At 43.2% G+C, this 24,826-nt stretch overlaps 1 protein-coding gene across 2 annotated transcripts; it reads right to left on the bottom strand.

Moving 5' to 3' along the window:
- Positions 1-2,307: 2,307 nt before the first annotated feature.
- Positions 2,308-24,368, bottom strand: snx6 (sorting nexin 6). 2 transcript variants are annotated; one of them, XM_080784742.1, is made up of 14 exons: positions 24,335-24,368; positions 24,063-24,113; positions 21,390-21,494; positions 16,826-16,936; positions 13,044-13,165; positions 12,280-12,403; positions 11,200-11,295; positions 10,863-10,968; positions 9,684-9,759; positions 8,453-8,492; positions 6,913-6,999; positions 6,014-6,173; positions 5,614-5,699; positions 2,308-4,952 (listed from the first exon to the last, which is right to left on the bottom strand). In XM_080784742.1, the coding sequence occupies exons 1-14, from the start codon at positions 24,338-24,340 to the stop codon at positions 4,899-4,901; spliced, it is 1,224 nt and encodes a 407-aa protein (XP_080640868.1). In that variant the 5' UTR covers positions 24,341-24,368; the 3' UTR covers positions 2,308-4,898. The 2 variants fall into 2 exon arrangements, with proteins under 2 accessions (XP_080640868.1, XP_080640869.1); XM_080784743.1 differs by having other exon boundaries at positions 24,063-24,110.
- Between the last annotated feature and the right edge of the window lie 458 nt (positions 24,369-24,826).

Below are 24,826 nucleotides of genomic sequence, written 5' to 3'. Positions count from 1 at the left end.
ACAGCTGCTTGCTTCTTTCAACAGCCGCTCTCTCATAGCCTCGCGTTTCATAGCCAGACAATACCACTGCGTGGTAGCCTATTTCTTTGCATTGCAAAGGCAGTAGATTATTACATCTGGCTACGCGCAGCGAGACTATAGGCATATAGCTCTCTCATAGTGCGTCAGATTGGGTAGGCCTACAAATGCGCCCATGCGTTCTCTTCATGAGACAGCTGTCAATCTGTCATCTAGATACTATTTAGCTAATCCTCCTCATACTTCAAACTATAGCCTGGTAGACAATCCAGATAATTTATTGTCAGCTATAGTGAATTCCACTACAGAGAGACAGCATGCAGCCCAGACACGAGTAGCTGTCCATGGTTCTGAACTAGCTCTGGTCCATAGCCGTGGCAATATAGAGTCTAGCGGCTAGCCTATGCCACGGCTATGGGTCTCACCAGAGCTATTCTGAACACAACAGAGCTCCACAAGACAGTGGCGGAGGAAATGCCCCACAGGCCCATCAGAAAAAAATCACACCCGTGTGAAGTGAGGGGCGCTCAAGGCTTGCGCCGAGCATTCAGCTCATCCAGTTGTGCATCCAGGGAGCGTATACATTCGCCAGCAGGATTGACGGTACAGCCGGTCGGTTAGCTTTTAGCCTGACTCCGCGCTTACTCACGGAGAAGACTCTCTCACGCCGCTTACGGTGCATCTTCGCCTCGACAATAGAGACATGCGATGCCGTTGTAGCTGCATGGTCGGCGTAGCAACCCGAGTCGCGTTAATGCTTCCACTGGGACGCTCATATGGGCTTGAATGAGCAATCTAGACTGTCTATCATACACATATTTGCAAGTGTTGTCTCTGTACAAAGGACGCATACTGACAAATAAGTTACAATAAGCACAATACAATAAGCAACATGAGCTGGAGTAGCCGCTGCAACTCGTGTGCGCCGCCGCCTTCACAGCAGAGAGCCTGTCAGACACACAAGCTCTGCATCAGTATATAGTATTTTATATGTATAGCCTATAGTTTCATTACAGGCTATAGATATTCCACGGTTATGTTCTTAGATTAAGCATGTTTCATGATAACTACTTTCTATGTGATGTATTGCCATGCTTTTAAGTTTTTGCTTGTATATCTCTCTGGATTAAGAGCGTCTGATAAATGCCTAAATTGTATCAGTAGCCTAATAGTCTCCACACAGCTGTATTAACAGTTTCCTAACCACTGGGTCAGCACAGCAGTCACAGACCCATTTGTGGGTCAGACACATTGTTATGGGTCCGGGTCCCCTTAGTTTTTGAGGGGCGCTAGCCCCTCCTATATGCAGGTTTAATGTTTGTCTTTATAGTTCAATGTTTGTTTAATAAACGCCATTGACAATGAAGGGAAAACCAGTCCTACGTAATTTTGTAGCTCATTACGTTTGTGTTGGCACCGTTTGTTTTAGGCACCGTACTCTCCTACGCACCTGTCGCCTGTAGGTGTGCAAAAGCCTTGCTTTTTATTAATTTAATATTTCAAAACATTAAAAAAAAAAGAACTTCCCAAAAAAGCTAAACTTATCATGAATTAAAAACTAAATGCAATGATTTCGTTTCAGTAATTTCATGAAGAAATTAAAGAAAGATCTTAGAAAGTCCATAAATTAGAACAAATGTTTAAGTAGTAGGCTAGTTAAAATAGCCGATCTACAAGCTCACAATGCGTCACATCAAGCTCACCACCTGTCAGGTGGGAAAACTGTATGCCGAATCGTTACTTTTCAGGAAATACAAAGAAAAAGGAACCCGTGTTCCAGTTGTTCGATGCTCATTCAATATTTATACCCAGTTTAAGAAGCAGCACTATGTAACTTCACTCTTCTGCCCCGGATTTGAACCGGTTTTCCTGAAATTTTTACCATTGAGCCAATCTTGACCATCAGGTCGAAATTGGTGTCAGATCCTGTGTCTAGGTGAGATGACCTTTGACACCATCTAAATGTCTCAATAGAAGAGCAGGGAGACAATACAACCACCTCAAATTGAATATTAACATACTCTACGACTACCAACATACATACAGATAAGACACAATTAAAATGTATTCACAAAACAAAGGTTAACGCAGTGAGGCTTTAACCACTTTCACTTAAGTTTACAAAAATAAGTTGTGAGCTGGTATAGTAGTCCTGCTGATTTCAATAAGTTTGTGTGACTGGCTGACCACCATATGATGAAGGGATCAATTTATGAACAAAATGGGTTGAAATTATGGAGATACACTCCTGTACAAAGACAGTAGTTAGAAGTCAGTTCTCAAACAATGGAACATGTATAAGAAAGTGTTTTTATTGAGCTTTTAATATGAACAGATGATACCATTTTGCTCTCCTGTACGTGTGTCAGCATTACACATCCATCGCTAAAATGCTAAATGTCTAAAAACAAAACTTTAAAAAAATAAGTGTTGACGAACGGCTGTAATTAAGACTAAAATGTGTTGATTTTTGTGTCTAAAAAGGTAGACAAACATGACGTAAATTTCATAACAATTTATTTATTATTTCTTTCATTTAATTTATCATGATGACCGCTCCTTTCAGCGCATTTGCAAGTTAACGGAAGCTTTGGTCACATAAAACATTCAACTACACTGAAAGAGAAAAAAAAATAATCTGTTTGTGAATCGATCCGAGTGATTTGATTTATCTGTATCTAATGAGGCATTCAAAACGTTCAACTTTACAACCAACAGGCCACAGACGTTGACTAACTTTTCCACTACGAAGGGTTAACCAAGAACCTTAACCAAGAACCTCACAGAACCGAACTGCAAAGTTCTGACGTTTTTAAATTTCCATCATAACCAGAACCAACCTTACGGTATTACTAAAAAATAGACCGTGTACAAGCTCACAATGTGTGGCATCGCGATGCATTGTGAGCTTGTAGATCTACTATTTTCTCTATTAAAAAAACCCAACCTTTTTGAAGTATTGAAAGTATACGTTGTGGGTATAGGGTTAGATCCTTTAGGATTTTAATGGTTCCCTTCAACGATTCTAAATAGGGGATTCCAGATTGACCTTTACAGGACTGTAACTCTGAGTGTACACATGGAAGTATTTGTACACTCTCCGAGTCATGGTGGTCCTTGGAATTAAACCGTTGGAGGACAACCGAACCCGTATTGTAAGTGTTATTGTACGACAGACGTGAAAGTCCACACACACTCTGACGGCGTGACGAATGCGACGGAACCGACATTCATACCAGACAGAGCGAGCTCCATAAAGCAACAACAGGCCACGGATGTTACAAACCAACGCGCCACACAGACACTTCCATAACCCACAGACAGGCCGACCTGCTTTAACGACTAACGAGACAGACGGAGATGTTACTTAAGGCCAACAGACGGATTCACGTAAAAGAAAAAATTTACTTTGTGAGACGATGATGATGAAGATTAAACAGACCATTAGTAACGGGGACAGATAATAAGTGCTGTCAATCAGCTGCACTCAACAAGGTAACGAAGCAGCACTGAAACGTTTACTCAAACTCAGTCAACACCCTCCCAGACTCACAGCAAGAGAGAACTGAGCTCACTGTGTGTGTGTGTGTGTGTGTGTGTGTGTGTGTGTGTGTGTGTGTGTGTGTGTGTGTGTGCGTTTGTGAGAGCCCGTTCGATGCAGAGTCCTAGACAAAATGTTAACCAATGTTTTTACCCATAGTTGATGCACAAGTAAATAGTAAATATACATAAAATACACACATATTAACTGAACTTTATTTTTCATTAAACCACCTAAAGCCCTATTGAAAACATCTTCCGATCTATAGCTTGTTGATGGACCTTCTTTTTTTTTTTTTTTACATTTTGGAAAACATTTCTAAATAGGGACGGCAGGCCGGAAGTGGTTAAAGATCCGGCTAAATAATTGCAGACACCGATGGCGTCAACAGTCAAATAATGGTCGATATTTCACTCAGGCTCTAATGTGGCGTGCTTGTGCGTGTGTCTGTGTGTGCGCGAGTGTGTGAATGGGCGTCTGTATGCGTGCATGTGTGTGCGTAAATGGGTGTCTGTGTGCGTGCGTGTGGACATTACAGTGCATCAGCTCTGGGGAACGTGTCTCGACTCTCGATGAAAAACAACCAGAGGATAAATGGTGTTCTGGAACTGAAACCGGGGGGTGAGTTCTGTTCCTCAGACAGCTGAACTGAGGTCAGCTCAGGAACACGTCACTGGTTGACGTTCAGACGCTACAGCTGAACCCAGACCAGCTGCAGTACAGTCCCACTACAGGCTGTGAAACTAACCGCACCTGGTTGAAGGCCACTCTAATTAACGTGATGACATTAGAACCCTCTTTAGTGACCCACTCCGAGGTCACCCTGGGAACACCCTGGAGGTCACGGCAAAGGGGTGGCCCTGCATGGGCTGAGGGGCCCCAGGCTGGGAGCCAAGGGGTGGCCCTGGGCTGAGGGGCCCCAGGATGGGACTAGCCACTAAAGTGTTAAAAGTTGTCATTTTGTCTTCCATGTTAAAACAATGTAGAGAAAGTGGTTCTCAAAGTGGGGTCTGGGGACCATCTAGGGCCGCTCGATGGGGGTTCCAATGGACCCTTAAAAAGATCTGTCTGTGAGGGTGTACAAAATGTACACACAGAGTTATGGAGGCACCACTGTGAGAACCACTGACAGAGGGAGAGAGGGGGGGAGAGAGAGGGAGAGAGTTCTCTCTGATGTCAAACACTATGTTCCAGAATGTATTCGTCTTCTTCTGTTGTTCATCGAACTTCCTGATGTCCGTCCGTCCGTCCGTCCATCCGTCCGTCCGGAGACAGACAGACAGACAGACGGAGGGGTGCTGGGAGAGGAGCCGTCTGTCTGATTGGAAGAGACAGACAGTTAACTGTCTCCTTTCAAAACGCCAAGGCAACTCTGCAGCAACTGAAGATTCCCCTGGACAGACACACAGGATCAATTCATATTAGTGTTATTATTGCTTTTAATTTCCTGAGACACCCTGGGCATTAATAATAATAATATGAAATAATAATTATACTGGGCATTAATGATCCAAGTCTTAATCTAGACTCTTCACCACCCGTACCGTAATATGACATTTACAATGTAGGCATCAGACGATTTACAGTAAGCCCCCTCTATGTTTTCTTTTTCTATGATGCAAGAAAGATGTATTTGGTGCTACACTGCGGCGACATGGACATAAGGGCTACGCTTGCATGCGGGCCATTTTTTGTCTAAGACAAATTCCTTCCTCGGGAGACAAATAATGAAGAACCTTGAACCTTGAAGCAAGAACAAAAACATGGCAATACATCAAATGCATAAAACAGTCATACGTAAGCTAAGAACCTAACATACAGTACGTCTAACAGTGGAGTATTCTATATAATTAAACTATGCGTATGCCATGTCTACATAAAATCATGCTACCGGTATCTACATTACATAAGTTGACCCTTTGGCTCTGTAAGCCTCTGTAAGGTCGTCGAGGCTAGGGCAAGTGCACTTGCTATACGACACAGTTTGTACTAGTTTGTACTGTACAACAGTTTGTACAACAGTTTGTACTAGTCTGTACAACAGTGCTGTGTACCTTGGCGTGTTTCAGTTCCAACTCTGCCAGCTCCACCAGGTTCTTTCTGAAAGCTGCCACTCGCCTCGTCTTGAAGTCGATGAGTTCTGAGAACACAAAAAAAAACCATCAGAGATTTGTATGTATCCCTTTGAAGTGATATTTTCCTCATTAAAATAAGGGTTAAATGGCTCTATATTCTCCGAGTTTGTTCAGTAACTCTCTCCAGCTCAAACATAAGTCAGGATAAATAGCAATTGTATCCAGTCCAGCAATTGTATGAGTCATACATGATAAAGGATAAACATGTGAAACGGGAAGTGATAAAAATCAAGAAAATGAGTGGACACATTTTGAATTGTAACACACTACAATTGAAGCTGATAATGTGCTCTCTCTGGCAGACAGACAGACAAGACACCTTGCTTGGCAGACTCTGAGATCTTTTCAAACTTGTGGCAGCAGATCTGCTGAGTGCTCTCAGCCTGCAGGACGTCTTTATTCTTGGCTCTGGCTTTATCCAGAGCCTTGTTAGCGTTCTCGTAGTCCACCAACGCACGGCCACGCCTGTACAACAGGTCCTGGAACACACACACACACACACACACACACGACACATTGACCAGCAGTTTAAGTATCACGACAGCAGTGTGTGTAACGAGAAATCTCTTTCACGAGGGAGCCGTCAAAATTAAGATTGTCCGAAGACAGGACACATATAGGAGAGACAGAAGGACAGCTGAGAGGGAGACAGACAGTAGGACAGCCAAGAGAGAGACAGTGTAGGAGAGACAGACGGTAGGGCAGCCAAGATCGAGTCAGTGTAGGAGACAGACAGCAGGACAGCAGAGAGGGAGACAGTGTAGGAGACAGACAGCAGGACAGCAGAGGGAGACAGTGTAGGAGAGACAGACAGTAGGACAGCTGAGAGGGAGACAGTGTAGGAGAGACAGACAGCAGGACAGCAGAGAGGGAGACAGTGTAGGAGAGACAGACAGCAGGACAGCAGAGAGGGAGACAGTGTAGGAGAGACATACAGCAGGACAGCAGAGAGGGAGACAGTGTAGGAGACAGACAGCAGGACAGCTGAGAGGGAGACAGTGTAGGAGAGACAGACAGCAGGACAGCAGAGAGGGAGACAGTGTAGGAGAGACAGACAGCAGGACAGCAGAGAGGGAGACAGTGTAGGAGAGACAGACAGTAGGACAGCAGAGAGGGAGACAGTGTAGGAGAGACAGACAGCAGGACAGCAGAGAGGGAGACAGTGTAGGAGAGACAGACAGCAGGACAGCAGAGAGGGAGAGAGAGACAGACCGTTACCTTAGCAGCCTGGGACTCTCTCAGGTAATATTTCAGTAAGTCAGCCAGCTTCAAGTCCTCATCTGCTGCGACCCGCGCCTCGATCTTCTACACACACACACACACACACACACAGGCCATTCACCGTCAGTAGTAAACACCAACCCTAGAATGACAGCAGCCCTGGTGTGCTATAATGCGTCGTGCCGTTTGCCTCTTATACGGATGGACCTCTGGGTGAATACAGCCGATCCTCTCCCGTTGACGACGCAGCTATAGAGCTAACTGGAGCTAAAACTGACAAACGCATGCCGCGCAACACTTCCTTCCTCCTGCGCCTCCATTCATACACGTAACGACGCTCCGTGCGTCGCCTGCCGTGCCTGTGGTTGCTAGTGGTTGAAAAGGGAGGTGTGTGTGTGTGTGTGTGGGCGTGCATGTGACGTTGGATTTTGACAGGTTCAATGTGGCACCAAACAGATCGCCGTCACCCCACACACACACACACACACCACAGCTGCCAGTGGTTTTTATTAAATACCGTGTGCTGTAGGTTCCGTTAAGACCAAATATCCACTTGTTTTCCACTCAATGGAATAACCAGTTAATCATTCTAGCAGTTCAATCCTTAAAGTCGGCCATAACACCCAGAGGACCACAAAAGGATATTCATGTAGTGTTTTAAAACAACATGCCAGTCACCAGAGGGTTTAACTAAATCAGTGGTTCTCAAATGGGGTGCCAGTGTACCCCCTAGCGGTAAGCGGAGGTACTACAGGGTACGTGGAGTGGAAGTGGACAATGGAATAATTTTATTGTGCTGTTCCGTTTAATGATAAAACATTTAATTGATACTTTGTGTCAATCTGCTGATCGTGCGTGAAACCAATTAAATGTTGAATAGTACAGCTGTTATTGCATAAAAAGCAGTCATTCTTTGAACATCAAAACTGGTCCTAATGAATTATTATTATGGCCAGTTTAAAATACATCTGCTCAGGAGGCCCTGATTGCATCTCTTTCACTTATTTCTTATTTATTTGTAATGTAGAAATCTATCCAAAAGGTGGCTTATTTGATTCAGAAATCATTTATTATTTATTTGTAATGTTAAATCTATCAAAATGTGGCTTATTTGATTCAGAAATAGTTTCTTATTTATTTGCAATGTTAAATCTATCAAAAGGTGGGTTATTGAATTCAGAAACCCTTTCTTATTTATTTGTAATGTTAAATCAGCTATCAACAGTGTTGCGCAAAAGCACTGAAAATAGACAACCTACAAGCTCACAACATGTCGCATCGTGATAGTCGTACTATTTGTCGTTACCGCCGTGAAACCCATCGCTTGGAGCGGTGAGCCGCAGCCGTGCCGCACGCGGGAACCATTTGTAGTTGATCCCAGTTGACCCAATCCAACCCATTGATGCTGAGTGCCAAGCAGGGAGGCATTATGACCTGGCCGGGGATCGAACCCCTGACCTCCCAGTTCCAGGGCAGACACTCTAACCACTGTCTGGTGATGGGTCGATAGTACTACTGATACAGAACACATACGTACCCTCGTCTTTTCAAACAGCTCCGACACCTTCAGGAAAAACCTGAAAAATACAAACGCTTCAGTCAGAACAGAATTAACATCCTACGTGATCACTCTACTGTCTCACACGTCTAAATGATCACTCTACTGTCTCACACGTCAAAATGATCACTACTGTCTCACACGTCAAAATGATCACTACTGTCTCACACGTCAAAATGATCACTCTGTCTCACACGTCAAAATGATCACTACTGTCTCACATGTCAAAATGATCACTCTACTGTCTCACACGTCAAAGTGATCACTCTACTGTCTCACACGTCAAAATGATCACTCTACTGTCTCACACGTCAAAATGATCACTACTGTCTCACACGTCAAAATGATCACTACTGTCTCACACGTCAAAATGATCACTCTACTGTCTCACACGTCAAAATGATCACTACTGTCTCACACGTCAAAATGATCACTACTGTCTCACACGTCAAAATGATCACTACTGTCTCACACGTCAAAATGATCACTACTGTCTCACACGTCAAAATGATCACTCTACTGTCTCACACGTCAAAATGAACACTACTGTCTCACACGTCAAAAGGATCACTACTGTCTCACACGTCAAAATGATCACTACTGTCTCACACGTCAAAATGATCACTCTACTGTCTCACATGTCAAAATGATCACTCTACTGCCTCACACGTCAAAATGATCACTCTACTGCCTCACACGTCAAAATGATCACTCTACTGCCTCACATGTCAAAATGATCACTCTACTGTCTCACACGTCAAAATGATCACTCTACTGTCTCACACGTCAAAATGATCACTACTGTCTCACACGTCAAAATGATCACTACTGTCTCACACGTCAAAATGATCACTCTACTGTCTCACACGTCAAAATGAACACTACTGTCTCAAACGTCAAAATGATCACTCTACTGTCTCACACGTCAAAATGATCACTCTACTGTCTCACACGTCAAAATGATCACTACTGTCTCACACGTCAAAATGATCACTACTGTCTCACACGTCAAAATGATCACTCTACTGTCTCACACGTCAAAATGATCACTCTACTGTCTCACACGTCAAAATGATCACTACTGTCTCACACGTCAAAATGATCACTACTGTCTCACACGTCAAAATGATCACTCTACTGTCTCACACGTCAAAATGATCACTACTGTCTCACACGTCGAAATGATCACTCTACTGTCTCAAGTACATACTTGCAGACGTCAGTATTGTCTTGTGTTCCTAAGCTGTACAGCGTGGAAGCGATTCTATTGATGTCATCTGCAGCATCTGGAACAAAGTCACAGCATTATAATTATCATCGTCACCATTCATAATAATAATAATAAGATTTCACTTCTTTTCCCCAGAATCAGTGTGAAGTGAACTTTAGTCTCAGTACAATCAGCAGATGCAGAATGCAGACATCCCTGTTGAGGTGACTAAGCCAACATTCATGTCTCACCCAGGATTCAAACCTATTTCGAGGAGCGACATAGAACATGAATTGGGCTGAGCTTAAAGGAGAATTCCATACTAAAAGGCTTTCTTACCTTTCTTTGTAGTTGTTACGTCCCCATCAAAGAGGTAATGGTGCAAAAGCTCCTTATTGGCTATTTCCACTACCATAAGCCCTAAATGAATTGAATAGGATGTATGGGGTGTTGTGCTAATTCGCTTATTTCCATCGAAATAAGTAGTAAAGTGTGCCGCTTGGGTTATTATTTACATTATGAAGAGAGGATATATACAAAAAAATTATAATTTTGAGCGATGGAAATAAGCGAATTAGCACAACACCCCATACATCCCATTCAATTCAATGCAATTAATTGAATGATAGAAGTGAAGGCATTTTCAAGATGAGCTGCGATTTTCACTGCTTTTACAAAGTATAAAATGGGGCATAAATGTCTGAATAAAAATAAAAAGATCAAATGTGACTCTTTTTGATCCAGAGACACCAGAGACGGAGTCATGGTGGCAAGACGAACTGTTCAGGAGAGGAGAAAACCAGTTTTTTTATTTAATGTTTTATCCAAAATGGGTTAATAGCATAGAGCATGTCTGAAATAAATATCAGAGCTGAAATCGACATGTAAATATGAAATAAATGCTTAAACATGTAGCTATGGTGTAATTCAGTCAATTTCAGGCCCGTTTTCTCAACTCCCTGTTTTTCGCAAGACATTACTCTATAAGCCGTATCTCCAAAACTGGAGGGTCAAACTGAACAACCAATGTGTCAATTTGAAGAATGACACATTGACATGAAAAATAAAATAAAAAATATTTAAAGCCTCTGTCAGAAACGGTCACAAATATAGAATGTGTGTGTCGCCCTTGGTGACAATGCAGTGTGGAGGGAGCAAGGGAGACATGGAGACACATACTTTTATGAGATCTGATCATTTTGTCAGATTTAGCGGAGGCGTCTTTGACTCTGTTGTGATACTCCAACAGGAAGGTCTTCTCGTGCTCGAAGAAGTCGTCTACATCCTGAAAACAGTACACACACACACACACACACACACACACACACACACACACACACACACACACACACACACACACACTTTGCATTTAGTCATTCTGGGCCATGGTATTTAATGTTGAGGGGAAAAATGAGCATACAAGTATAAAGCCAACGATGTACATAGGGTTCAAATGAAAGAAAGCTACTTCTTTCACATGTCAACACCATCCAATATCTCCACGTAAATGTGTTACCTTCACTCCGGACACCATAACTCCGTCTGCGGACTTCACCACGTTCTTGAAGAAATCCTCCAACTTCTCCTTCTTGTTTTTCCCTCGAACGCTCAGCTGAGAACACGTCGAAAACATGTTGACGGCATTAACTCAACAACCCGGGAGGACTCTCTGGTCAACTGGGTAATAACAGGTCCATTATACGTCTAGCACGGTTGCTTCAATCAGGACAGCGTGCTAGACTTTAAACACAGAGCACGATGAATTCTAGTGTAAAGTTGCGTTCAGGCCTGAATAGCCAGAGATCACACACAAAGTCAATACAAAGACAAGAAGTTGCGCGAAATCCAACTGAAGCGACCTTTAATTATGTTAAATAAAATTGCACCGGGGGCGCCCGCTGGATTCGCGGTCCAGGCGCACGCCACAGATAGGCTGTGGCCTGACAGCTCGTTGCGTGTTCCGAGTCCCTTTCATGACGACCTTTGCTGCATGTCTCTCCCGTCTTGGGTGAACGAGCGGGTCCATATGGTTACTCTCCCAAAGTAAAATTACTGTCTACAATGACTGTTTTTTGTGCCAATTCGCTTATTTCCATCGAAATAAGTAGTAAAGTGTGCCGCTTGGGATATGAAGAGAGGATATATACAAAAATGTATATATAAGCGAATTAGCACAACACCCCATTCAATTCATTGAGGGCTTATATTAGGGCCAATAACCAATAATGCGCTTTTGCACAAAATAACACCTGGACCTCTTTGGTGCGGACGTAACAACTACAAATAAAAATGTAAGAAAGCCTTCTAGCATGGAATTCTCCTTTAACCCATTTTAGGTCGGGAACCCCTTTTGGTGTTAGCATTGCGTTATGCTTTAGCTATTTAACAATAGCAGATCTACAAGCTCATAGCGCGCCACCGAGTGGCGCGCTATGAGCTTGTAGGTCTGCTATTTCTGAAAAATCAAAGGACTGACATAGAAACAGCTTTTTCAGAAAACTGTCGGGATGTAGAAAAGAAGACATTTTTAGAATCTGATTTCAGGTCAGAATGGGTTAAAGCGATCGAAGCGACAAATGGTTACGGTTGTACTCACATCCTGATTGTACTCCAGGAACACGTGGAAGTTGAGGTCCTTCCTGAGGACCGGATGAGCAGCGACACGACACAGAAACACCTCATGCATCGCTACCGTCTTCTTAAAGATAGCCAAGTACTCTCTGTTACACACACACACACCACACACACACACACCACACACACACACACACACGACACACACACGGACACTCAGCATCTATCTATGGGTATAAGTAGCACCGTCTCCGCCATATGTGGCGACTGCCAATTATAGCAGAGACATATTTTTTAAAAGATTGTGTTACTATCATTTCTGCTGAGCAGCGAGAGATATATAGTATGCTTAAGGGGATTTTGATATCATCATATTTAGGATACATTTGAGCGACCTGGTTTAATCATCAACGGAGCGTCCGTGCTCTAGACTGTATGACCGGAACGAAGCGTTCCAACATTGTGGGAGGCAACAGTCTGGCCATGCGAGAGTTGAGACCAAGTATTGAAGCAAGACTAGTATAGTCACACGTCTAAATCTAACACAACCATTAACCATTAATTGGATTAACTGCAGCTGTGTTCAAGTCACGGTGGCTGCCATGTTTATACCCTGCTGGTCGTTTTTAACCTGAACTGGAAAACAAAGTATTATTGTATTCTTTTCATTCCTGTTCATCAGCAGTACAATGCCACAATGTAGCTTTGATGTCACATGCAGGCCCTCTGCTCTCGGTGCCTTGCTCGATGGTACGTAACTTTGAAGGGACTTGAGAAATTACTCACGCCTCCAGTTCCTGTTTCATCTTGGTAAACTCCTCCTTGGTCATGGAGCCCTCACCCTCCCCCAGTTTCTGCAGTTTCTCCCTGGAAGCATCAAAGTCGGGCCTGGGAGGGGCAGGCGGGATCTGAACAACAACAACAACAGAGCACATTCATTAGGACTAGCATAGGGCTAGCATAGGGTAGCATTTACCCACCCTGTAACAATCAGTGTATAGTAGGCTATAGGGTGCTGCGTTGCTGCTTGCCTATCGGCCCATGGCTCTTTAGCCGACTGGTAACGTACGCAAAATAGGATTTATACTATAGGTCAGAGTAATCCAGTAACAGAGTGGCGACACAAGCGTTGACTCCCAATGGAACAATGGAATGCGCAAGTGCTCATTCTATCGTCAATGAGATAGTTCCAATGTTACCAGAGCCCGCTTTGTCTCAATGGGATAGTTCCAAAGTTCCAATGTTTGGAACTATAGCCCACAGCACCCCGCTTTGTCTCAATGGGATAGTTCCAATGTTTGGAACTATGGCCCACAGCACCCCGCTTTGTCTCAATGGGAGAGTTCCAATGTTTGGAACTATAGCCCATAGCACCCCGCTTTGTCTCAATGGGATAGTTCCAATGCTCCACATGCGGGCTCACTAAACACTCAGCTATGACCGCCCCTAAAGATGATAAAACATACAAGAATAAACAATAATAATAATCATCAGGCTGTGGAACGTGTAGAGCCAACTAGAAGTGCCTTGGGGCAGTCATAGACTAAACTGACCTTCAAGCAGAACTGTGATGAGTGGTGTGTAAAAAAAAATCATCAGCGATTGCGGTCTTAGAAAACTTTGTTCTCGGCCTGGGCCGTGGCTCAGCGATCCAGGCACCTTGGCCGGTAGCCCGAGCTTGGCAGTGTGCCGCGGGTTCGACTCCCGATCCCGACGGCCTTTACTGCATGTCACTCCCCCATTTCCTGTCAGCCTATTGTCTGTCTCTCTATAAAAAAATCACACCCATGTGAACCGAGTGGTGCAACTCCCCTCTCTCTCTCTCTCTCTCTCTCTCTCTCTCTCCTCCCCCCCCCCCTCCTCCTCCTCCTCCTCCTCTCTCTCTCTCTCTCTCTGTCTCATTAGCAGGCAACAGTGCAGGACGTCACATACAGTAGGTGAACCAACACATAGGTGAACACGGACATTGCTGTTCCTTGGAGTGGTTGCACCACTCAAAAATATAAAATAAAGGCAAAGGCCGCAAAAAATAAACACATAAATAAAATAAAGAAAAATGTGTTCTCAGACTGATAAAAACAAGACCAGCCTATTTTATTGAATCCAACCTAGTCTTGTTCCCTTTGTGACATCATGGTTCCCTTTGTGACATCATGGTTTGAATGATAATCCGTCACTGGAGAACAAACATTCTCTAAAGCAGTGGTTCCCAAAGTGGGGTCCGGGGACCCCCCAGGGGTCCTTGAGGGAGTTCCAGGGGGTCCCAAACAAAAAAATTATAGTTTGGAACTAAATTAACCCTTATAGGTCTGCAACTACACTCTCAGAGTAAACTTAAAATTGATTTTACAATATGAATCGCGGTCCCAGGTATAAAGATGCCATTAAGAATTGTCAACAGCAAGATTGCACGGAGCGAAAGAAGAAAACATTGATATTTGGTCTGGTATTGCAGATTTGGTTAAGGACATGATTTAGTCATTATTTATTTGCACAGTGATTGGAGTACAGACATTTTGTGGCACCTTTGGTCCAATGTGTCCGCGACCCACAAATTGGTCCACAACCCACTGTTTGGGAAACAGTGCTCTAAAGCATAATTGTCATAATTGTGTTCCAGTAAACTTACAGGCGAGTCTCAACTCAACCCTTGAGTTCTGCTACACTCCCCACATCAAAGCTGCAAGGCGTGTTTTTTCCCATACACGTAGGAAAATAAACGATATAGACCATATTTTGTACCTGCAGGCATTGCACGACGAAACAACGAAAGTACAAGACAAATACACCTCATCTAGTCACGGCACTGACACTCAGAGTGTGTGTGTGTGTGTGTGTGTGTGTGTGTGAATGTGTGTGTGTGTGTGTGTGTGTGTGTGTGTGTGTGTGTGTGTGTGTGTGTGTGTGTGTGTGTAAAAAGCACTTTCATGACCTTCTTCTCGGTATGTTTAAATGCATTTGGTTTGTTTAGACATCTGCAATCTGTGTACTTAGGTTGTGATGTCTTGCTTTTAACTGGATTGCTGCATTTCCCCTTCTGAAAAACACATGTACCCTCGGGTACAAACAAAGAACCTTGAACCTTAAACACAGCAGCACACAATACACTATAACTAGAAATAACAGTGATCTAGCACTCATTAACTCTGTTAGTACCTGCACTGCACACTATTCTCAAAAAGCAGTCGCCACGTGTACAATCAAGGCATCGCAATCACCAACTACTACAACGTTTAGTTATCATAGTCACCAACTAGAGCGGCCGGATGGGAACCGCAAGGTTCCCAGTTCGATCCCTGTGGGCTCCCCCAGAGTTAGTGTCGAAGTGTCCTTGAGCAAGACTCTGAACCCCCTAATTGCTCCCGATGTGCAGGTTGGGTGCCTTGCATGGTTTCCACCGCCATCGGTGTGTGAATGCGTGTGTGAATGTAATGCACAATCTATTTTATGTAAAGCGCCTTGGATAAAAGCGCTATATAAATGCAGCATCACCCGACAATTGAATACAAACAAAATGACTAGTGTCACCTAGCATGACATGAATATGTGACCTCTTAGTCTTCTTTCTTTGTCTGTGCTTGCCGAAAATAGCAGATCTGCACGGTCAAAATGAGGTGAGTGGCTGATGTACAACAACAAGGTACACATTACCTAAACCGGGCGTAAATAAACTAGGAATTAACAAAAAAAAAGCAATTCCAGTGAGTCCTGTTAAGAAATCTATTGTTGTCTCTCCTTTCCACCAAAATAATTGAGAAGGATAGGATAGTAGGACGGATAAGGACTCTGATCGATAAGGATTGCTAAGCCTGTGACCAAGAATCTATCTACCGGTATCTATAAATGCACCATGTCTCTGTATGTCTGTACGTAAAGAGATTAAAATAGGGTGCATTTTGCATCCCAAACCGCAGTTTAGAGTTAAGGGACGCAATGAAACAACGACCTCTGCATCCACGGGATGCACTGCTGTACTGTTTTTTTATTCTAGTTTGTTTATAAATAATAACAACGACCTCTGCATCCACGGGATGCACTGCTGTACTGTTTTTTTATTCTAGTTTATTTATAAATAATAACAACGACCTCTGCATCCAAGGGATGCACTACTGTACTATTTTTTATTCTAGTTTATTTTGCCAGTTTTAGTTTATAACATTAATTTCTTCTTCTGTTTTCTACATTAATATAACCACAGTATAACCATATAAAATGAAATGGGAGTTAAATGCTGCAATTTGTAAAAAAAAAAAAAAAAGGGAAAATATGACTCCTAATGTCGTTGAAGTGGGACTCATAAAATGTCCCTGGGACTCATCTAAAAGACCATCCCTGCATCCTGGGACTCAATTACATTGAAAACCTATTCACATCACTGTATCGCTTCAAATTCGAATGACTTTACTTATCGACACACATGCGTTCCACAGACACCCCCACGGGGGAGTGCAGTGTCCGGCGTCGAGTCGGTCGGACACACGGTTGTCCAGAACCGCCACACGGTCAGGAATTTGGTAGTCTATCAGGTGTACAGTATAGATAAAAGGTCAATAAATGGAGGTACTTACGATGTAGCCAGCATAGTCCTCATTCTCTATAAAGGAGTCGTGGAGCCAGATGAACTCCTCATGTTGGCGAACAACAGAGAACTCATTCTGCTTAAAGTTAGGAAGAGTGCTCTGTAAATGTAAACGCACACACACACACACACACACACACACACACACACACACACACACACACACACACACACACACACACACACACACGAAGATTTGTCAAAATCTTAAACAAGCTTGTAGCGCTCTGAGGCGTTTAAACTAAGCGCTTTTTTGGATGCATCATTCATCATAAATAGTAAATACTAACAGGTATGTCAATAATAATGAACATTTTGGTCATTTATTATGCAGCAACAGTACACACATAAGTAGAGACATGACACCGGTTCTGTCACTCAATATGATTCACACTCCCCCAAAACATATGGGAATTTATAGTATATACACACATCAAAGAAGCCACTGCATTTTTAAAACAAGCCCAAAATAAAACGCAACCCGCAACTCGTCTTGGCAAACCCTGGTTCTCCTTCTCTCCAGAGAGTCTGTCGGCCCTCTCGTTCTGCATGCAACGACCCGTGGGACCCATTACTTTGAAAACCTCGCTAGTTACATCACTTTACATTAATTTAGCTGTTGAAAAATAGCAGATCTACTTGTAGATCTGCTATTTTTGAAAAGTCGTGAAAATGTATATCTTCTACTCCCTGGAACTACATATTTTCAGATGGGGTTCGGCGGCCAATTACATATTTCTTTTTTTTTGGGGGGGGGGGTCTATGACAAGAAAATGTTTGAGAATCACTGACACAGAAACATGGGTTTTTCAGAAAACTGTCAGGATTTAGAAGATATTTGTAGAATCGTCCTCAGGTCTAAATGGGTTAAGGACAACTAGCTGCCTGAGTTAAATCTCAAGTAACCAGCCTGGCTTGGAGTCATACATGACTCACATGCTGTACAGTACAGTACACCTCACATCAATAAAATAACCAAAATTGCATTTTTTTCCCCCCCACCTCCATTGAAACAAAGCAAAAGTATGACCCTTCCTGTCACAATCAGATGCAGAAAACATAAACCATGCCTTCATCACCAGTCACTAATCATGGACTACTGTAATAATGCCCTGCTCACTGGACTCCCAAAACAGGCCACAGACAACTTATACAAAACTCTGCCGCAAGATTAACCAAAACAAAAACACACATCCAGTCCTGTGCGCTCTCCACTGGTTCCCGCCCGGTCTCCCATAGAATAGATTTCAAGAACAAAGGGAGTCTTAACAGCACGCCTCAGCCTAAAGGTCCTTGCAAACGTGAAGCGAGGAACGCAGGCGTTGTTGCCTGGGTCAACACAGGTCTCCTCCAGGTCTGTTGAAGAGGGGGCGCGACAACGCAAGCGTAAAAATAAAAGCTTAACAGAATCCAGGTCTGGTGAGTCACGGGCGTGTGCACGTAACGAGCACGCGCGCAACAAATTCACGGGACCGCAGCTCACGTAAATGCGCTTGCGTTGTCGCACCGCGACTTGTGAACTGTAGGCGCGTTTTATCGCTCCCCGCTTGCAAGGCCCTTAATACGTCGTCTAGTCCGCTGCGTCACAGGAGCAGAGGACAACAGTTTCAGAAGAAGGGATTGGACACTGGACAGTTTAAGAATGACTGAGGTTTCCATTCTTCCATCAGAGTCATATTTTCAAGAAGTTTCTGCATGGTTTATAATGCACTCAATGGCCTAGATAGAGACCTCTCATACATTACAGATGTCTAATTGCCATACGCTCCCAACTAGAGCACTTCTAGGTCTACGGAGGCAGCGGTGGCTCAGGGGTAGAGTGGGTCGGCTGCAGTGGCGTATGCAGGAATGAATTATTACCTTGGCCTGGGCATATCTGCCGCTAACACTGATTTTTATTTATTTAATTAACTAAATGAATAGTCATTTTTTAATTAATTAACATGCATTTTTTGCCTTCAATTTCCTAAAGATGTCAGAACTGCAGTGTCAGTACTGCATTTAAATGAACTATACTGGACAATACAACCAACCAACCAACCAGCATACCAATACAACTGCACAACACACCAACCAATACAACTGCACAACACACCAACCAATACAACTGCACAACACACCAACCAATACAACTGCACAACACACCAACCAATACAACTGCACAACACACCAACCAATACAACTGCACAACACACCAACCAATACAACTGCACAACACACCAACCAATACAACTGGACAACACACCAACCAACCAAGAAGCTTTGATTTGATTGTGAAGAAATGTATTACAACCATCATAGCAATTTGTATGGCTCCGTATATTATTGCATATTAATGAAATTTATTTTCAATGGTTTTAAGAGAGTTGTAATTTCTGTTTTTAATTTGAAGACTGATCTGTTTATTATTCTTTTTTATTCTATGCCCTTTGTATATGGGGTTTTTTTTACGTGGTGTACCGTATTTGATGTTAACATTTATGTCTGAGCTAGGAGTGGGCAATATGGGAAAATATGATATAACACTAATGTGGAAGGCACCGAAAACATCCCAAACTGGCCTGAAAAAAAGCATCTTCTTTCAAAACTGGCCTGAAAAAGCATCTACCGGTATCAGGAAACTGCAAAAGTTACATTTAGAATGAGTGGGTCACACACTGCCACCATTTTTCTTTAATACTGGGGCTGTGAGACATGGACAAACTGCAATATTTATGCCATAATAATATCTCAATAGCTGTACAATATGACTTAGCTAACTTCCACAGACATATTATTATGTTGCGTTTATGGCAAACTAAAAGACAGTTTTTCCCCACTCAAAGCTCATTTGGCCTGTCGGGCAACCTGCCCAAAAAGATTATTTACATGGCACGGGCAGCCAGTCGGGCAACCGTCATAGTGTCTATCAGAACACCATTTATTGTACAAAAGCATTATTCAACCCATCCTGTTCTGTTGTACTGTTCCGCATTTTCCTACAACATACTGTCCATGCCTAACAGAAACATGTTCTTAAAACATACTGTCCATGCCTAACAGAAACATGTTCCTACAACATATACTGTCCATGCCTAACAGAAACATGTTCCTACAACATATACTGTCCATGCCTAACAGAAACATGTTCCTACAACATACTGTCCATGCCTAACAGAAACATGTTCCTACTACATACTGTCCATGCCTAACAGAAACATGTTCCTACTACATACTGTCCATGCCTAACAGAAACATGTTCCTACAACATACTGTCCATGCCTAACAGAAACATGTTCCTACAACATACTGTCCATGCCTAACAGAAACATGTTCCTACAACATATACTGTCCATGCCTAACAGAAACATGTTCCTACAACATACTGTCCATGCCTAATAGAAACATGTTTCTACAACATACTGCCCATGCCTAACAGAAACATGTTTCTACAACATACTGCCCATGCCTAACAGAAACATGTTCCTACAACATACTGTCCATGCCTAACAGAAACATGTTCCTACAACATACTGTCCATGCCTAACAGAAACATGTTCCTACAACATACTGCCCATGCCTAACAGAAACATGTTTCTACAACATACTGTCCATGCCTAACAGAAACATGTTCCTACAACATACTGTCCATGCCTAACAGAAACATGTTCCTACAACATACTGTCCATGCCTAACAGAAACATGTTCCTACAACATACTGTCCATGCCTAACAGAAACATGTTCCTACAACATACTGTCCATGCCTAACAGAAACATGTTCCTACAACATACTGTCCAAGCCTAACAGAAACATGTTCCTACAACATAGGCTACTGTCCATGCCTAACAGAAACATGTTCCTACAACATACTGTCCATGCCTAACAGAAACAAGATACAGAACCTTGCCCTGGATAAAGGGCAAGGTTGCCCTCAGCCATCGCGGCATTAAACAAACTGCACCGCCAATAGGATGGTTCTGTACACAGTGGGGAACTCATGTTTTTGTATTGTCTTGGTGTGATGTTTTTCCGTGCTACGTGTTGTTTTGTTGTGGGTGTTTGAACAGACGTGTGAACTTCCTTCGGGACAATAAACATTATTATTATGTTCTACTTCCCCAAAGGTCATGCCCATCATTGCCCGACGAAGTAAATCGTGACAGGTAAAATGAGAATTACCGTTAATTTTAAAGCAACCGTTTACATTTACTTTGCGAATTCTGGGGCTTATTAGACATGGACAATATTTATGCCAAATACCTCAATAGCTTTACAGGGTGCAGTACGTTGTTCAACCCACCTCATCCCCCAACCTAACCATAACCGCAAGCACGGGAGCAGACGCTAGTCCGACATGCATCCGGAATGCTCCGTCGGAAATTACATGCAGTCCCCTTACAATACGACTTATCTAAATTCCACAGACATATTGTGTTGCGTTTATAGCAAACTAAAGACTCAAAATGCACCCTGAAGGCAAACCGCAACTGCCCAAACATTTTATGTACATGGCACGGGCAGCCAGTCTGGCAATAGTTATATTGCCAACCCCTGGCCTATGTAGTCTCTTACCTTGGTGTGAACGGTGAACTTGACCTTGTCCCTCTCGCTCAGGGCGTCAGAGATGTCGACCTGGAGCGTCGCATCTGTCTGGAGGTCCACGTTCACTGGCCGCGGCTGGACACACACACACACACACACACACTTTAGTTCCCTATATTACAATATAAAGTCATATAGATGGCAATGACTGGATGGCATATATTTTTTAACTGCATCAGACATTAGGTCAACAATACGGTCATGGCACACACACACTAGAGCTCTTCACCGGGACCTCCGATTCCGAAAATACCCGAGTGGACCTGAGACCCGCAAGGGTCGGAGCAGAGTTTTATCCTAATCACTCGGGCAGGGTCGGAATCGACCTTGGGTCCGTCAAGACGTGTGTGTACCGTCTGTGCTTTTCTGTTGTTGTTGCAAATGTTAACTAGATAAAGTGCCTAGATAAAAGATATTTAAATAAACTAGAAATATGAGGAAATGACAGAGGGAGAAATCAACTTTTAACGACAGGAGTTTTCATGTTGTACGGTAAGACGTCATTGGTATTATTGCCATCACCTGGGTGTAATTTTCCCGACATTATGCCGTGTAAATGTTCAACAACACAGCCATGTAAAATAACATTGACAGCTATGAGGTGGAGAAAGCTTGACCTGCATAGCAACAGTCGCTAAACTATTTGGATTGGCATTGGACAATCGCTATTTGGGGTGGGTTTTAGCGAAGGGCTAATTGGATGATTTGAGGAGTTTTGTTCCAAAAATGTGTTTTGCAATAATACACCTGTTATGCGCCAATAACAGGCCAATGTGAAAAGGGTGGGATATATTCCTCAGCCTAGTAGGAAAGTCTGTGAAAGATTTCACGTGATTTGAAGCCTTTTGATCAAAATGGGCCAATCCTGCAAACTTTGAAAGCCAATGTTAGCCAATTAGGATGGAATATGAAATATTGGACAGATCCGTCTTGAACACAGGACTATAGAGAATGATACTGTGTAACGATTTGCGGGATCTTTGGACAGAATCGGGGAGGATATACAAAAGTCGGCCTCCTGGTGGCGCTATAACAGGCCGTTCTGGAAAAGTTGGGGCAGAGGTTCATCGTTGGCCTCCAGGGAGTGTGTGCGCAAAATTTGGCATTGACCAGGTTAACAGTGCCGGAGAATAGCTGGTAACAGACGGACGCACACACAGTGCAAAACATACTCTCTCCCCATGCCTTTCGGCCTGGTGGAGACAAGCACGGACGGACGGACGCGCGCACACACACACACACACACACACACACGGACGGAGTGCAAAACATACTCTCTCACCATGCCTTCGGCCTGGTGGAGACTAAAATAGAGAATAACATATTCAATCAGTGTGTGATCAGTCTGACTGACTGTAGAGACTCTTTCTCTCAGTCCGCTGCATGACAGTGCGCTATTGATGCACTGCGGAGGAAGAAAAACTTTAGAACTGAAGTTCTGTGTAACGCGTGGGCAGACCCAGGATCAGTTTATTGTTGCAGAGACGTGAGTTTCAATGAGGTGAAAGCAAACGAGCAAAGCTGAAAGCAAATGAATATAAGAAGGTTAAAGCAACTCTCGTGCGTATCCCCACACGTGGATAAAGAAGAGGGCAAAGTAGGAGCCGTTATTTAAAGTGCATTGAGTGCCACGCCTTGTTAATATTCCATTCAGCCAAGACCGGTACGTACATGCATCTGCTAAAACTCTGATTGTGTAAAAAACAAATGATCCTTTTGGATAATTTTAGATGCACACACGCTGAGGAGAAGAGAAGAGACGAGACGAGTCCCTCTCTAGCCCTCTCACCCTCTGCTGCAGCCTGCAGGGAACCTCTCTCTCTCTCTCTCTCTCTCTCTCTCTCTCTCTCGGTGAAATGGTAATTGGCCAATACGTCAGCAACATTATTTCATAAAGTACACATGTATGTCTGCCTGGCTGGGTCGTAATCGGACGAAATAGTCACGGATCCATTCAGGTTTGGTTTTCCTATTTGAAAATGATTTCGGAACGGGTCAGAATCGGTAAAATGTGGACCCGTGAAGAGCTCGCACGCACACACACACACACACACACCCCTCAATACGAACCCCCATTTTGTGTGGTTCTTGTATGCATGTGCAGTTTATAATAATAATACTATGAGTCACACTGACAGACAGAGATAAGACGAACCAATAAACCAATTACACTCTGCTTCTTTTTATTACGCTGTGTGTGTGTGTGTGTGTGTGTGTGTGTGTGTGTGTGTGTGTGTGTGTGTGTGTGTGTGTGTGTAAACATGCGAGTGAGTGAGTGAGTGACAGGCATGTGACTAGACTAGACTGAATGCTTGGTCAGTCAGCAGTCAGCACAATTAATTATATTTCTGTTGGCTGCTTCTTCCCTTTAAGATTGAGTTTGACTAGTCTAGAACTGTCACTGATATCATATATGAGTACATTAATAAAATAATAATAATAAATAATCATCACCGTCCGGATGAGAATACAGAATATTTGCTTATGTCAGCTACGTTGACACACACACACACACACACACACACACGCTAATGTCCAGTGCGGCCTTATCCCGGCATGTTTAATGTTTAATAAAAACCAATAATAATAATAATAGATTAATAATAATAATAAAAACAAAATAATAAAATTGAAACAACTTACTCCTCTGTCTTCCTCGGAGAGGAAGTCAGGGCCGTCATCCAGCCCTTCCTGCTGGATGTAAACACAAACACAAACACGTTCATATTAAAAACCTAAAACCAACAGAACGGGATTCAACGTGGACGAGCGTCCCGCCGCGGCGACAACAAACAACACACACACACACACACACGCTCTGGGAGACGAGACATTTGAACAGAGGAGAGATAGAGAGAGGTAGATAGATTATAGAGACACAGAGAGAGAGAGAGAGAGAGATGTAGGACACTCACCATCATGGCTGCTGACGGGTGGAGCACAGCGGAAGTCACGTGAGGACGTTGTGTGACGTCACGCGGGAAGTGACTGTCAAGTGGTTGGAATAAGTGAAGTGAAGTACTCTGATTGTATTTTATTTATTTATTTGTGTAGCCTATATACCCTATATTACTTAAATAACGGTAGATACACATAATATACTCAGTAAAAAAATGTCTTTTAAAGTTTTGACATCAAATTTATAGCCATCAAATTATACTCATGGTATTGGTTTTGTTTTAAGTTGTATTCAGCTACTTAATTTCAGATAGTTAACATTCTTTCTGTTCCTTTTCACTTCAGTTTGATCATCTATTCTATCACATGGGCAACAGCCAACATGCGGTCCGGGGGCCAGGATCGGCCCTTTGATCTTCTCAATCCGGACAGAGTTTAGAGTTTTCTTTTAGCCAGAGTGGACGGATGGTAATCGCAAGGTTGCCAGTTCGAACCCGGGCTCCCCAGAG

The sequence above is a fragment of the Protomyctophum bolini genome (genome assembly GCF_963924005.1).
Source record: "Protomyctophum bolini genome assembly, chromosome: 15".
Classification (NCBI taxonomy): Eukaryota; Metazoa; Chordata; class Actinopteri; order Myctophiformes; family Myctophidae; genus Protomyctophum; species Protomyctophum bolini.
Note: the sequence above shows the minus strand (reverse complement) of the source record. Positions and strands in the feature narration are given on the sequence as shown.